This window comes from Haliotis rubra, unplaced genomic scaffold, assembly GCF_003918875.1.
Source record: "Haliotis rubra isolate DU_JTF1 unplaced genomic scaffold, ASM391887v1 Scf207, whole genome shotgun sequence".
Lineage (NCBI taxonomy): Eukaryota > Metazoa > Mollusca > Gastropoda > Lepetellida > Haliotidae > Haliotis > Haliotis rubra.
Genome location: NW_025766081.1, coordinates 321,724 through 339,433, shown reverse-complemented (window position 1 = coordinate 339,433; position 17,710 = coordinate 321,724). Strand labels below are relative to the sequence as shown.

The following is a 17,710-nucleotide window of genomic DNA, read 5'->3' as shown; positions in this document are numbered from 1 at the left end:
GATGAACAACTTAGCAATAAAGCATCTTCCTATCTATCACTGAAGTTGCCTCTCTTAAGCTATAACATTTCATTATCATTAGAGCGCACACATTTTCATCAGCAATCCCAATTTGGGAATTTTAACTGCATACCTGGGGCTAAATACTGGTCTTTTAGAGCAGGTCTTGTTAAATCCTTAGTAAGCTATTAGCCATTGGCAGGAATAGTATTCTGCACCTGAGGCAAACGTTTTTAGCAATTGTATAGAATATTCTTGGCCTAAGGCTACTCTATTCAATAAAATCATATCAAAACCCTCAGTGAACGGGATGTCACTTTAAAACCTACTCTAGTTGTACATGGAATATGTTCAGACAACTACCACGATAAGATTACGATGAACCACAAATGAGCAAGATATCACTTTAAAAAAGTTTCACTAAGTAACTGTAAATGGAATACATTGAAACAATAATCATGATAAGATTTATCGAATAGTTGTGGCCTCAAGACATCTCCCTGTTGCAGGCATACTTCCCTTGTACTTTAATTATCTGTATAGATCTCCATACACCATTGCAGAGAAGAGGCTTGAGGCAAGATATCCAAACGGTATTGAAAGAGCATTCATGTATCCAACCGCTATTAATGACATATGTACCTTGAACTGTGTGTGCTGCTTTTCATATGAATAGATGAAGGGTTTTTAAGCTTCTGTAAATGTTGACTTGACCAGTCATTAAACTACAGTAAACAAAGGCTTACATAACACGAGGGGCTTATCATGGCCTGTATCTAATCTACAAAGAAAAAGTGATGATGAAGATGTTCTCTGTAAGGTTAGATAATATTTCCTGTGTAGTTGTGGGATGTGGAACAAGGGCTGTTATCTCAAGGTTATTCTGATAATGGGTCACAATAGATGGGTTGAGTGAGTTTATGGTTTTATGATGCTTTTAGCAGATTATTGCAAGGTACGTATGGTGAGGGGGTTGTGATGATGAAGAAAGTTTGTTTGCTTGTTCTGGCTATATCATGGCACCCTGTAAATAATCATATCTGGACCAGACAACCCAAGGGTCCCTGATTAATGGGTTTGTGGATGTAATGGTTTTATTGTAAGGGTTGTACTGGTTTTGGGATATGGTGTAAGTGCCTGTCAATGGTAAAACATTGACAGGTTGTAGGAAAGGGTTTTGTGGATTGGTCCCCTTTTTTGATGAGGTCGGATTTTAAGGGTTTGGGGACGACGGAAGGGCGAAGGAGCTGGGGAAGTAATGTGGGATTGGCTTGTATTTGAATCACAGGTTGGAAGGCTGCATGAAATCACTACACTACCCATTCATCCATCATCTTAAAAGCCAACTTAGTTCAAGACAAAAAAACACAAATAAGCATTCTGAAAAGTTTGTGAAAGTAAAAGATAAAATATGGTTAACTTATAAGACAAACATAACACATGTTAGATTTGGGATTACACTTTCTCAGTAAAGTACATCAACTCTCCAGCAAATGTTTATTTCATTGATTGTATATTTAAACAGCATTTTATTTCCCGAAAGACATGTGATATACATTAAACATGATTATGTTACAAAAAGGAAAAAGGATCAGCAAACAGGCTGCATCAGCCTATGTAAATGCTTCTCCTAAACATAATCTTGCAGAGAAGGATTTTATAAGTACATTTGTGGAAATAAGTAATTCAATAATTTCAAACTAAGTAAAGCATATGGTACCACACTTTATGGAAAAACGGTTGGTATCATTTAAGAAACTGTAAACCGATTTTATTATTAATTACGTTTTCATACTGGGACAAAGATTCATCATCTGCTTAGAATAGCATGTAAACTTATATTATTTTGAAAGAAGTATTTATTAAATCTAAACCTATCATATAGAGGACACTAAAGGAAATAATGGTAAGCATTTTCTCGAGTGTTCCCACATGGAGCAGGTTCGGCTGTCTGACAAATATCTATCAAACAAGTGAGAATTAAGATCACTGCAGCCCAGGCGCAAACGACAGAGAAGAATTTGACCTGTATATTAGTCAAGGAATGCCTCTGAATACAACGAGTGACTTTACTTTAACACGGCTTTTAAAAGTATTGATACTCAAATTATTTCATGGTATGTCATAGTGGTGGTCCGATTATTTGAAATGTCGAAGATTGATTGTCGTAGTGACTAAACGACCAAGCAATCGATCATAATTTCTCATAATCGAACACAAACAATTCTGGAACACTTGTTTTCATTAACAATATTTTTCACATGGTTGGTTTTGTCTGTTACATTTCGTAAGCACTACAAGCTCGCTTCAAGTCATGATTGAATTTTTCTTAAAGATTCCAAGAAATTTATGTTCCTAACATGCTAGTTATCCTTTATTTTCTCTACCCAAAAAGTGAAACAATAGAAAGAGTATAATTTGTTGTTGATACTGAATGGGGCGTGTCCTATGATAACCTACTGGCGAGAGAGAGGCGAGTATCCTGCTTATTGAACTGGCACTAATCATGGTGATATATTTACTGCCTGGTTGGAAGTAGACTGTAATACATTTGACATGCTTGTATGGGCTCTAAATTGTAATGAGCCTTAATTGAAGTGTTAGCTCAATGTTATCCTAATAGATGTGATGACAGGCTTACTTTCATGAAACAGATCAAGTCAACTGATTACACCATGTATATGTAAATTATGTTGTCTTATTGAATATGAATTTTGGGGGTTTTAGGGTACTATATTTCTAAGAGCATCTAATAATTATGTAGACTGGTAGTGTTACGATTCACTCACCTATTCGGAGAATCGAACCGTATCTCTCCATGAATTCAATTCATTACTTGTAGTCACTAGAATTGAACATTTACGAATAATTTCAACAGAGTGTTTTTACTTGGAAAAAGATTGTTTTTTGCTCAAGTGAGATACTCAAAATGGAACATATAAAAGCCAAGCATTAGTGTAACTTGTGTTTTTCACCAAGGACTCTTTACCAAGACACTGTAATTAGGCTATAGGTGGCATTGTTCGAAATGCATTGCTCTTTGTTACTATATACATGTAAAAATATCATTACTGACTGACTGAGTTTGGTTTTACGCCACTTTTAGCAATATTCCAGCAACATCACGGAGGGGGACACCAGAAATAGGCTTCACACATTGTACCAATGTGGGGATTCGAACCCGGGTCTTCGGCGTGACGAGCCAACGCTTTAACCACTAGGCTACCCCACCGCCCCTAAAAATATCATTATTGCCTCGTAGTGTTTTCACTGCAGCCCTCTTCTAACTTCTGTCTTTTTAATAGTATGTCTGGGAGAGAGCTCCTTATAATTTCAGGCCGGTACTTATCTGTAAGTTATGACTGAATTAATTTTTCAGATGTGTGTTATCCTAATATCTGTTATACTGATATCAATATATAACTTGCTGATCGATGGTTGATCATGAAAAATTGTATACATGACAACTCTGGAGTAAAAATTGCAGAGCCTTATGCAGTGGGTTTAGTTTTATGCCAATTTTAGCAATATCACAGCAGGGGACACCAGAAATGGGCTTCACACATTGTATTCATCTGGAGAATCGAACCCTGACCTTCAGCATGACCAGCGGACGCTTTAACCACTAGGCTACACTACCGCCCCTGAGCCTGAAACAAATGGGCAACCTGCATGGTTCTACTGTAAGAATAAAGTAAAAATAACCATACAAAACACTTGAGGTTACACCTGCTCTAATCCCTGGCAAATCACAAACACTGTAATCCACTTTACAGCCAATAATAGGCTTAATCACTCCCGATAAGCCTCCGGTCTGGACCCAATCTACAATAGCTTACTGCCCTGACCTGTAGGTATAACACTGACCCCTTAACCAGCCACTGTAGTGTAAAGGTGTGTGTTTGTCTTGGGATTAAATGCCCTGATGACCACTCAAGATTACAGCATGAATGACTTGGATTGCTGCTGAAAGAACACTGTTTATCCAGTGTAGTAAACGTGTGGGGTTGGAGTAAACATTGGTGTAGCTGCTGGAGTGCAAGATGTGACTTAGATTGTAGGAAAAAAAGAATCAGGAAAAAAAGAAACGGAAAAAAAGAAACAGGAAAAAAGAATCAGCTTATAAAAAAGCTAACAGTCAGTATATTGTTAAGGGATTAACTGGCTTCCACATCAAGTATAATTGGTATATAGAATCAGCTTATAATAAAGCTTACATTGTTAAGGGATTAACTGGCTTCCAATCAAGTATATTTGGTATAATTGATATACTACCTGTTGGGAATGTAAGTTAAAAACTCAGAGACATTTCCACATTTCTGGTGTGTTCAGACACCTACAAAACCTCTGGACAATTGGATTCTTGTCTGTCTGTTCGTCCATCTGTTTAAAGTTTAAGATTTAATTAGACTGCCTAATCTCTATCAGCATATAAAGCTGCCACAATGATGTCATCAGGACAAACAAGGTAATCTACAAAAAACAAACTGTTTTTGAAGTAAACCTCTATTATGGTTATGATGCATTACCCCAGTCACAGACCATGACATGCATTACCCCAGTCACAGACCATGACATGCATTACCCCAGTCACAGACCATGACATGCATTACCCCAGTCACAGACCATGACATGCATTACCCCAGTCACAGACCATGACATGCATTACCCCAGTCACAGACCATGACATGCATTACCCCAGTCACAGACCATGACATGCATTACTCCAGTCACAGACCATGACATTAACGCATCACAGACCATGACCATTACCCCAGTCACAGACCATGACATGCATTACCCCAGTCACAGACCATGACATGCATTACCCAGTCATGCATTACCAGTCACAGACCATGACATGCATTACCCCAGTCACAGACCATGACATTACCCCATCACAGACCATGACATGCATTACCCCAGTCACAGACCATGACATGCATTACCCCAGTCACAGACTATGGCATGCATTAACCCAGTGACATGACATTACCCCAGTCACCCCAGTCACAGACCATGACATGCATTACCCCAGTCACAGACCATGACATGCATTACCCCAGTCACAGACCATGACATGCATTACCCCAGTCACAGACCATGACATGCATTACCCCAGTCACAGACCATGACATGCATTACCCCAGTCACAGACCATGACATGCATTACCCCAGTCACACATTGTATCATGCACAAGGTGACACTCAAGTGATACTCATAACACTCTCTGTATCTTGAAATAGGTGTTTCTTCCATCAGGTCACTTAAAGCCCCAAGGCAGACATTTGCTGCTTTCCTTTCACAAGACCACTGCACACCACATACATCAACAAGTCACGCAATGTTTGGGGTCAATATTGTTGATAAAAAATGATCATGAAACTATGTGCTTCTGTATCTAAAGATTAAAAACAGAGCACCATGAAATAAAGATTTAAAAGGACACAAGATCACATTATTTCACCATTTGTCTGTCAATAAATATTTTTTTAACCATGTGTGTGTTTTATTATGTAAACCTATCGGTAAGGTCCTGCTGTGTAACCAGAGCAGCTCCAACCTTATCTGGGCCACGCTGACATCCAAATAAAACTTACTTGTGGTGGGGTTCTTAATGAGGAGTCTGCGGAGGCGGCCACGCATCGACAGTTCTTGTGTAAAATACTTCACTGGAGACCTGAGTAAATACAAAAAACATAGATAAATTTTAATAATTTAAACTCATGAACTATGATATTTTATTTCATAGAAATGATTTAGATAATATGTTTTTTTCATGTTATAACATAAATTTTAGGACAACCATATTATCTAAATATTATAAAACTGACGCCAAGCACAGACATATTGAACCCAGTCTGCATGAGAACAGGTACCAGCAGTAGATGTAACATCATGTACAGGATTATACATACATGATACAGTTGTGTGGGGCTTGCTATATTGTACCCAAACTAAAACATTTGATACTTTCAGTTCATGGTAACTGCTTCAATAAATGAAGTCATATGTTATTAACTGAAAGTACTTTTTAAACTTAAGTAGACCCATGAAGGTCCGGGTTAGAATATTGATCTTCAGTAACCCATGCTTGTCGTAAGAGGCGATTAACAAGATCGGGTGGTCAGGCTCGCTGACTTCGTTGACACATGTCATCGGTTCCCAATTGCGCAGATCGATGCTCAAGCTGTTGATCACTGGATTGTCTGGTCCAGACTCGATTATTTACAGACCGCCTCCATATAGCTGGAATATTGCGGAGTGCGGCATAAAACTAAACTCAATCACTCTCTCAATGAAACTTAAGTATGAAGCATGAATTTGGAAAAAAAATGTCTTTATCCTAAACTTGAGAGGACGATGTAACAATGTAAAAACAATTATTTCCCTAGCAATGTTAGAGCTGGTGGGTAACAAAATCTGTGATGTTAAATTTGTTCATTGCTGTAAAATTGTAGCCTGAAAACACACAACAATTAAACCACTTCAGTTTCTTCATGTTACATCACACTGTCTGTATGTATCTCATCCACAGTGTCCTCTTACTGATGTCACTGGAATCCACATTACTGGGGCAACCTGTTCATTAGACGCTTGGTCTCTAAACATATATAATTTTGATAAATAAACCCATTTAGATTGAAAAGGAGCCCCAATGAGATGTGAGATTCAGAACATGTGGAAATCTAGATGTTTTATTTAGAGCTTTAGCATTGCAGGGTGGGCTGGACAGTAGGGAAAATAATGTGGTTTGGGGACTGTGAGACAGACTAGCTCTTCTGGTTTGTACAGTGGAGTTGAGGCTGGATTTTTACTGTTATGTTATTGTAAACATTCTTTTCATTGCAAGAACTGGTTTATAATTTAATCTTATGTTCACGCAATTATGTTAGTAACTGATGCATCACATACAGAATACATACATTGTTTATCTTTCAAAGAGAGGGGTAGAGACGATTATTCTATGAGTGAATATTCAATGCCATTCAGAAAGTGGTCAAATGTAACATATGCTATAGTCGGGATTACATTTTCTCCGAAAAGTGCAAAATCTAGTACTTTTGGGGGGTTGAGTCCCATCCGGGATTCAAACCAACACTCTCCGAGTCAGGCACCTAATCTCCAGCACACAAAGTGTGCCATCTAACCCACTCAGCCACCCAGAAATTGTGTGCCTTACTCTGAGATTGAATGCCATTTAGGAAATAATCCAATCTTTGTGACATCCAGGAATTCCACATTTCCAGTTCAACAAATCCAAATATATATATAAGGATAGAAATGAAACAAACTCGTAGGGCCTGGAAATTGAACTTGAGACAGCCAGTAATTCAACACCTCCAGTTTGACACATCTGAATATATACTCTAACAAGTCTGGTTTCCTGATGTATCGTTTATGTATCAAGGTGTCAAGGTGAAGGTCATCTGTTTTCAGTATCTTGTATGGCTCCATGACAGTCCAGAACTGCTTGGCATGAATTGATTACGAATTGTGGCCTTGAGAATGTTCACCCACTCTTCCTGCTGTGCGTGTCCAAACTGTTGGAAGTTCTGTAGGAGAAGTTGCCTAACACAATCCCATAAATGTTTGATGGGGTTTAGATCTGGAGACCTCGAGGGACTTGGCAGCTCTTAGATGTTGTGGTTCCTCAAAATGGCCCCTGTCAATCTTGCCATGTGAGGTTTGGCGTTGTCATGTTTAAAAACGACATTTGATTGTTGCATAATGGGGTGTCCTAGACCTGATCGACTCAGGTGAATACCTAAGCCTCAATGCCGGTGCTGAAATCCTATGCAATCCTGGTATTGCTCATGCTTTAACTGTAGAGGTGGCTGTGGTGAGTCTATCACATATGTGAGTGAGTAAGTTTAGTTTTATGCCGCTTTTAGCAATATTCCAGCATTATCACACCGAGGGACACCAGAAATGGACCTCGCACATTGTACCCATGTGGGGAATCGAACCCGGGTCTTCGGTGTGACGAGCGGACACTTTAACCACTAGGCTACCCTACCGCCCCCTATCACATAAGTGACAAACCCTTATGAACCTGTCTGCTGCAGTTGGACATATAGTTGACTGGATTTGGGTAAGTCATGTTAATCCCTGCATCTGATAATGGTTCTATACTCTTGTAATGGTGTTTGGCAATACATGGCAAAACCTGGCTATATCACTCGGCTAATGGCGTTGTTACAGTGAGCTTCTGTAAGTCGTGGCATGTTTTCACTTTTCACCTGCTACACAACTGTGATGACAGACAAATGAAAACCTTCAAGTTTAATCACTCAACAATTCATGTTTCACAATCCTTTCATGATGGTGTGTTAGCTGCCATGCTCCCATGTGGTTGCGCTTTTGAGTTCCCCAAACATTTTTTTGGTCGTACTTCATTCTACCCATATCACTCCCATGAATCAAAAATTCATATTTGCTATTCATTTTGTATAAATATTGATCAGCAAAACTCTGTCAGATATCTCCAATTTATTGCATTTATTTTTGTGCAGAGTATATATGCAATAGATATAAGAGGAGTGAGTGAGTGAGTTTAGTTGTACACGCCACACTCAGCAATATTTTCCGGCGGTCTGCAAAAAAATAGAGTTTGGGCCAGACAATCCAGTGATCAACAGCATGAACATCGATCTACGCAGTTGGGATATGATGACATGTGTTAACCTAGACAGCGAGCCTGACCACCCGATCCCGCTAACCGCCTCTTACGACAAGCATGGGTTACTGAAGATCAATATTCTAACCCAGATCTTCACGGGTAGATATAAGAGGAAGTCGCATGACACATGGGAATTAACACCTCCAGTTCAACTGATCTGATTCTAAATATATATAATGACGGATATAAAAAGAACTCGCAGGGAATCAGGAAGGTGAATTCATGACTACATGGAATTAGACACCTCTAGTTCAACAGATCCGAATACTGGCATATATAATGATAGATATGAAAGGTATTCAGGAAGAAATCAGGAAGGTGAGTTCGAGAAACACAGGAATCCGACACCTCCAAGTTTGTTACAAAGTTCAACTGAATACCAAGTCCGAATAAAGAACGTCAGAGCCAACACGAAGGAATATATTTGAAGCCAATATGCACTTCTCATGCCTTGAGGATTATAGTCCCATCAATCTGTGTCAACAAGCGGCTAAGTTCTAATATACCCAGCATGTGATTTAATCATAAAACAATATAACACAGAAACAGGTTATAAACTTGTCAAAATAAAAAGGCCTCGAGATCAAGATTGATTGAAGTGTGTTTACAACTCGGGTTGCTTGTATGACTTGTTGATCTCACTGCCCCGGGGTGATGCAGTTACCCGGGGATTCCAGATAATATATATGTTGCAGCCATCAACTGTCAAATAATTTCAAGTAACAGGGAATTATTTTTGGCTATAAATTAATTTTCCCCGCTCCAAAAATAAAATCTTCATGTTTTTATTGGCCCAAAATGTAAACTTACAAAAAAAAAATCTTTTGAATGCTTTTTGCCTCATATACACTTCATAAATTGACAAAAATATAATACTTTTAGTATCTAAATGGAATATTACCTGGACTGGTGATTTTTATTTTTTATTTTTTTCTCTCTTGCCTTTAGGTTTTCTGAGGACAAAAATCCCTAAAACAAGAAATAAAATCGGTCTGGCCTTAATAAGCAACATTTCACTTATGTGATAACAAGGATCATTGGTGAGTGCCCGCTAACACTTACCCCCATCAGCCATGTTAAGCTCCAAGTTCAAAAAGGTGCCCCATTATCATTGTCTACAGCAATCTGTAATCTTCATAAGAATTCCCAAAGGCCTAACATTTACAAGATCTTCCTTATATTCTTGTTAAGATGACAGATTTTTATACAGAAAACAGATGTGTAGAAGGGGAATAACACTGCCTGGTAATGATTATCAAAAAGGGTTTTATTTCACAAACATTTGAAAACTAAGGTTGACCACAATCTCTTGATCTCTGACATTAAACTAAGCTATTGCTGAGTGGGACGTAAAACTAAACTCACTCACTCATTAAACTAAGCTGATTGTGTATGGCTTTAATAAGTAACCTATTTGACAACTTTCTAAGTGCCAAGGCACTTAACACAACAAACATAATTTGGTTCAGGAGAAAATGTTAAATGTTTTGAGTTTCAGCATCAGCCTACACATTCCACTGTTCCATTTACCCATGAAGACTCAGGTAAGAACTGATCTTCTGCATCCTATACATGGCATAAGAGGCGACTAACAGGATCGGGTGGTCAGACTCGCTGACTTGGTTAACACATGTCACCATATCCCAATTGCATAGATCGATGCTCATGATGTTGATCACTGGATTGTCTGGTCCAGACTAGATTATTTACAGACCGCCGCCATATAGCTGGAATATTGCTGAGGGTGACGTTAAACGATCAAGAAAGACTGCTCCATATGGATTCAAATAAATGATGAAGTCTCAGTTTCTTACCTCCTTATAGATGACAAAAAACAGTTTGATGCACAATGGCCTATGGTCACTATGAAACCTATTCCACCTAAAAAAATGAAACTGTTTTCACTGTAAACTACCGTTATAAAGCAATCTAAGAGGTCACTAATTTTATTTCGTTAAAACCATAGTTTCTTTTATGGCTATTGACTAAAATGCACAGCAAAATGTTTTCCATACATGCATTAGCCTGTTCAGAGACCATATACATGTACTGATATATGGTCTCTGGTCTGTTATAAGCTTCGTTATAAAGCCTGTTTATTTAATGTAGCAATCAGTTTATTAAACATGCTAACGACTGTCATAAACATTCCCTTCCTGAAATAGACCAGTTACAACACTGTATACAGTAGTAGTGGTTGTATATTTCATGTTTAGTACACACTTAAAGGTGATTTATCATCTGGCACTTGAATCAACACTGTCACAGCTGTCATGTGTCACTGATTGCTGTGTTATATACACTGATAAGTAACAATGTTGTCATAGACGGGCTTCCAGTATATTTTTATTGTTATGATTGTTTTATATCCTTCCACTTGAGAGAGTGACAAGACAATGACTCCTTGACAGTTGAGTTACCATGCTATGACTGTTATGAATCAATTAGTCAACGGGTTACTGTTGAATGTATATCTGCGACCTATGCATTAGTTTGTTGTTTAACGCCGCACTCAGCAATATTCCAGCTATATGGTGGCGGTCTGTAAATAATCAAGTCTGGACCAGACAATCCAGTGATCAACATCATGAGCATCGATCTACGTAATTGGAATATGATGACATGTGTCAACCGAAGTCAGCGAGTCTGACAACCTGATCCCATTAGTCGCCTCTTACAACAAGCATGGGTTGCTGAAGATCAATTCTAACCCGGATCTTCACAGCTGTGTCTCATCTTGTACACAGAACTGAATCACAGGTTCAATAAGTGTTTAAACACCATGATAATATTTTCCACTGTTTATCTATTGATCAGGCAGTTATCAAGAAATGAAATTAAAGCTCTCTGATCTGTTTGATATGCATTCCACAAATGCTGACAGATGATGACATAGACACAGTTTATAGATAAATGACCTTGACCTTGTCAGGAAAAAGTTGGAAATAATTGTTAAGGGGTTTTCACATTTACTTTCAACATTGCATTCAGTACAGTCATGTAGTCTCTCTTTATATTTCTGTGATTACCAGTCACCTCGACCAAGCTGTGACCTTAACTTTTACCATTTTTGTATGAAAGAGGTACTTTGTAATTCGTATTTGGATATTCTAATGACACATAGTAGATTGGTGCCAAACTTCGGTCCAGATAAATCTCTGTTAGAATTTTACAAATATGGTCATTTCAAATAAACTATTTTATAATTTTGCTGCACATGTGACCCAGTATAAGTTTTCTGTGCCTGAAGTACTAGTACGGGAATTTATGACATCCACACGGAAGTTCAAGTTGTGCTCATAGACATTCAGCTCACAAAGTCCTGTAACTCTGCAATTGGCACGTGACAAATTTATCATCAATTTACACATTGAAATTTATACAATTTTCTTTGAAACTGTTTAAAGTGTCACATCATACAAGGGTTAGGTAGCTTAGTGGTTCAAGTGTTCACTCGTCACGCCACAGACTCAGGTTCGATTCCCAGCTTGGTGGAATGTGTGAAACCCACATCTGGATTTTCAGGGGTTCAAATTTTTTTTAAAAAGCCACTTGCCATAGGGAAAGTGACTTTAAGAAAGTAACTTGTCCTGACTAATTTTCCACTTGCCCTGATTTTATGACATAATTATGATGATGTAATTATGAAAGAAGAAATCAACATGGTATTTGATGTTAATGTTTACTGGACTATTTATTGAAAAGTGATAAATAGCAAAGAAAGATAACTCTTCTTTATTATCATTGCGAAATGTAATATCTACATTTTGAGCAGATATGAAATTAAATCCAAGTTTATTTGCGGCTTGAAACCATAAGTGGAAATTATCTAGTAGCCCACGGACAAGTAAGATACCATTATTTGATTGCCTGAAATGAAAACTGACTTGTCCCGGGCATCGGGCCATGGGATTTTTGAACCCCTGAGTTTCCCAGCTGTGATTTCTGGATTTTTGCAAAAAGTGGCATAAAACCATACTCAGTTCCTTGCATCATGACTTATGAGGGTATCGGTACATCTGGCCATCTTGCTTGTCCTTTATGAACCAAGTTATGACAGAACAGGCAGACACCTAGATCCTCTTAACAAGAAATGACAAAGCACTGTCATGAAGCATGGATTGTCAAGTAGCTTAATTGTCACTTCCATTTCCTTAACATATTTATTTCTCAAAAGAAAACTCCTATGGTAGTAGGGGTGGTGGGGTAGCCTAATGGTTAAAGCATTCGCTCGTCATGCCAAAGTTCTGGGTTCGATTCCCCACATAGGCACAATTTCTGGCATCCCCTGCCATGATATTGCTGGAATAAAGCTAAGGCCTCAATTTTTATATTACTTGGTTTACAGATTTGTTTACAGCAATATTCCTGTCGGTAGGTGGTAGAAAAAAATAATGCTATTCCAGATTTTTCTTTTCCTTAAGTGGCTTTCACTACAAGTAGGCTGTTTAAAAAAATAGAATATGCCATCAGCCATTCAGGTGTTCTCATTTCCTACTATAATAGGGTTTTAAAGAACCAGCATTTTCACTCGGTAACATTAATTTGTGTTTTATTCAGTAATATTTAAGATTTTGTTTTGCCACAATGCTAAAATTGTAACAGAAACTTGATTTCAATAAGGTAGATTTTAAAATTATTTATTTGGATGTTAGTTATCGTCTGTATTTAAAAAATGAACATTGACATTTTCTTTCCCACTTTAGCAAAATTTATTGGTCAGCAGATCCGTAAACCAAGTAATAAAAATAGTGTGGCCTAAAGGCGCCATAAAACTACACTCACACACACACACCTATGGTGGTACAAGGGTTACAATTATTTACGTTGTTATACATAATATATACATAATGGCAGTATTTATCAGAACTAATAGAAGCACAGTAAGTGGATACAAATTAATTACAGTTATTACATTCTACATATGATTGAGGTATTTGACAGCCCTTTAACATACCTACATGCATATACTTACAAAAGTCAAACATGAACTGTGTATTACCACTGTAGGCCCAGTAGATCAGAGATAGAATTTACCGATAATTTTAATTTTTACAAAGAAAACAACTTTCCTCAATAATATCTTGTGATGTTATTAAACCAAATGTCATACATACAAAATTGTATAAGGTTAACATGTTCACTGCTTATCCCGAGTATACTCATGTTATCAATTGTAACAGAATTTGCCACTACGAGTTATCTGCTAGCTACATCAGTACACATCCTTTTGTGGTTCATTGTTACCGCCAGGAAACGATTGCTTCTTGAGCCTATTTAGCCAGCATGTGAAATTTGTTTTGAAATACCACTGATGTAGCTACGGGATAACTCGTAGTGGCAAATTCTGTTACAATTGATAACACGAGTATACTCTTGATAAGCAGTGAGCGTGTTAAGACAATGTTTCTGTAACAATTAACAGTGAATCACGTTGAGTAATTTTATATACATGCAAACAAATGAAGTGTTCATAAGATCGACCACAGGTTATGTAGCAGGTGATGTTGATGAAATCACAGACTGCAACATTCAGTTAGGTACCAAATGATTCAATCATTCAATGGATCATTTCATGTAAGATATCATAAATATTACTTAAATGTTTTACCTGCTACTTTTTCTGTAAAGATATCATAAATATCACGCCCACTTAAATGTTGAAGCCCATTTCTGGTGCTACTGTTGTTGCTGGAATATTGCTAAAAGAAAGATACTAAACTCACAGTCCCAGTGAGTTCTGATTCTGATGCTGAATTCCATCCTATAGAATAATTGGAGTGGAATGAATTCAAATAGTTTCAACAACATGTTGCAAAGAACATGAACTATGCAATACATCATGATTATTTAAAAAAATATCAAATGAGTGAGTGAGTGTGTTTACTTTTACGCGCTTTTACTGTTTTAGCAATTTTCCAGCAATATCACGGACAGGGGCCCCCAGAAATGGGCTTCACACACTGTACCCATTGGGGGGAATCAAATCCGGGTCTTAGGCGCGACAAGCGAACACTTTACCCACTAAGCTACCCCACCGCCCCAAAAATATCAAATGACTGGTGTATTTTATAAACATTCCTTCCTGCAAAACTCATATATTTTAAGGTAATATTTCATATATCAGGCCTTGAGATGCCCCCTCTTCTATTGTGTGGGACCTGTATATTAAAGCCAGGCTTAGGGCATACTGAATGTATTCTGCATGTGACATTGTTTTGATAAATGTCTAATCACATTCAATTACTAGTCCATTACATGCTCTTCCAGTACAAGATATGAATACCTTCTGAAAGACTCGAGATTCACATCCTTTGTTGAAAACATGGTGTAGAAACAACTCACAATTAAAAATTTGAAAAATGTGTAATATTAATAACTATGTAGAGTTTACTATACCAGGTAATAATTATATATTCAGATTAAGGAAATTATTTGCTCACTGATTAGAAAATTACTAGACTAGTAAATGATTTGATAAGGGTTTCAAACATTCCTGCTTTCTTTGTATTGACAATCAGTGATCACAAGTGACTCCAGTGAAATAGCTCAACACTTGACTTTTAACAAGCATGAAAGAAACTGACAGTGGTTGGAGTGTGTGAAGGTTTCAAGGACAGCTCCGTATATCAAAGTGGCGTCAATTGTCACAGCTGATCAGCCCGAGTATTCTAAATAGCGCGAGAAAGTGTGTTTACTTACGAACTTGAACAACTGCCGCCCATTGACCGCCACCACAAACAATACACGAGCATGCGATTGACAATGACTCGCAGCCCTGTGCGGAAACGGGGAGCAGGCAATCACGCAATTGTAAAATTTAGTTGAATAATAAACATATTCACCCATCGGCCCAGTCTTGATCATCCTCGTCATCTTCTGCCTCCTGATACATCCATGCCAAATCGGCAGCATCGTAGTTCGTGGTCGTGTCCGCCATCCCAAGACACTATATTCTACGTACGTAAACAAAGCGATGAGCACACCTTGTGCCGGCTTCCTCGGACCATTAAGATCCACTGTGGTTGACTCCAAATTTACGAATGTATATATCCCTGCTGATACGCCTTGCAAGCTGAACCCTCCAGTCACGCTCAAATGCCTTCCGCTTCAGCCTATAGCCACACCGGTTTTCGGGGAAGCCCCAGGCAAGTGTGGCGTTAATAGTAACAGAATATGCCTTCGTGAAACGAACGTTGAGTATGGGCGCCTTTTAACTGGACACTTTAAGGCGGCGTTTGGTAAACAAGGAAATATTACTAGAAGCGTTATGTCACATTAGGTGTAATGTTCCCTCATGTTGACTGTTATATGACGACATGCGTTGTAAAGATTAAGGGTATGCAGGGTATTTCTTTTCTGACTTGGGTTGACAGTGGTTGTATATTTTAATTTTTTGTTTTGGAAACCTCAAGGGATTTACACGGCTGTTTTTCTCATATTTGGTCCCATTTCGTTTCAGCTTGTTGATGCGGATGTTAGTGATGCATTATGTTACACCGTCCACAGTGAGAACATACGTTTCCTTGCACTTCCACTGCACTTTCATGACGTCATACAAGTGATGACGTCATGCCGTCCATAAAATATTTTCAGCTATTTCAAAGTCAACCTTTAAGTCACATATTTAACACGCTGGAATATATTATGTTTGTTTGTTTATTTGTTGTTTATTTGTGTTTCGATTACTGTCATTTGTCAATGGAGTAAACTCAATTTACTTATGTGGGTATTGCTTTTATATCGATCATAGTTAGGTGGATACATTTTAAGCGTCTGTCCGGACAGCGGGAGTCGGTGTTTCCATCTCCTGAAAGACGTTTAGGGGCGGTGGGGTAGACAAGTGGTTAAAGCGTTCGCTCGCCACGCCGAATTCCCGGGTTCGGGTTAGCCGTGGCATAGAGAAATGCAAGCAGATTCTTCCAAATTTGTGTTTTTCGGAGCCGTCAACGTCAAAACAATGATTTCCGAGGGTGGCCATGATTTGGGTTTAGAGCCCCACTTTTTAAAGGGCACGTTTTATGCCTTTTTTTCTACGGACTTCTTGAATCAATTGTGTTGATCATACAAATTAAACTTTTGCCTTTGAATATAATTATATCCAAATGGTTTCTTGAAGTGAGCGAGTGAGTTTAGTTTTATGCCGAATTAACTTGGCAATATTCCAGCTGTATGGCGACGGACTGTAAATAATCGAATCTGGATATGACAATCCAGTGATCAACAGCATGGGCATCGATCTAGACAGTTGGGATACGATACGTGTCAACCAAGTCAGCGAGTCTGACCACCCGATCCCGTTAGTCGCCTATTGCATGGGTTGCTGAAGACCAATTCTAACCCGGATCTTCACGGGTCGCGTTTCTTGCAAACGGAGGCAGTGTGACCAGCGTTCGCTCTTCACGACCAAGAAATGGGTTCGATTCCATTCGAGTGTAAACCCGAAGAGCTTTCGAGTAATTGTGAATATGCGGTTTTCAAGCTACAATCCAGAAATATCATGTTTGGGGAACAAAGAAATGGACTTAACACGTCGTAACCATGTGGGGAAGTGAACCCGTCGTGGCGTGCGAACGTTTTAGCCACTAGGCTACCCCACCGCCCCTACGTTGTAATTGTATCGGTGGTCAGATGACGGGAGCGTGAAGGTCCGGGTTAGAATATTGATCTTCAGTAACCCGAGCTTGTCGTAAGAGGCGACTAACGGGATCGGGTGGTCAGGCTCTCTGACTTGGTTGACACATGTCATCGGTTCCCAACTGCGCAGATCGATGCTCATGCTGTTGATCACTGGACTGTCTGGTTCAGACTCGATTATTTACAGACCGCCTCCATATAGCTGGAATATTGGTGAGTGCGGCGTAAAACTAAACTCACTCACTCATTCCATGATTTAAATTTAGAGACTATTATTGCGCGCGGTGTTAAACAACATGCACAAATGCATGTACAGTTTGTACAGACGCCAGTGACATTCGGTTCAGACTAAAACCCCTACGTTACCCCCATGTCGGTGTATCTTCATG

At 38.6% G+C, this 17,710-nt stretch overlaps 1 protein-coding gene across 1 annotated transcript in view; it reads right to left on the bottom strand.

The window, feature by feature from the left end:
• LOC124276203 (potassium channel subfamily T member 2-like) overlaps window positions 1-15,874 on the bottom strand; it is an 80,996-nt gene extending 65,122 nt beyond the window's left edge. The window contains 2 exon segments of the mRNA XM_046711861.1: window positions 5,602-5,681; window positions 15,530-15,874. Coding sequence (XP_046567817.1) covers window positions 5,602-5,681; window positions 15,530-15,624 — 175 coding nt within the window. The 5' untranslated portion in view covers window positions 15,625-15,874.
• Between the last annotated feature and the right edge of the window lie 1,836 nt (window positions 15,875-17,710).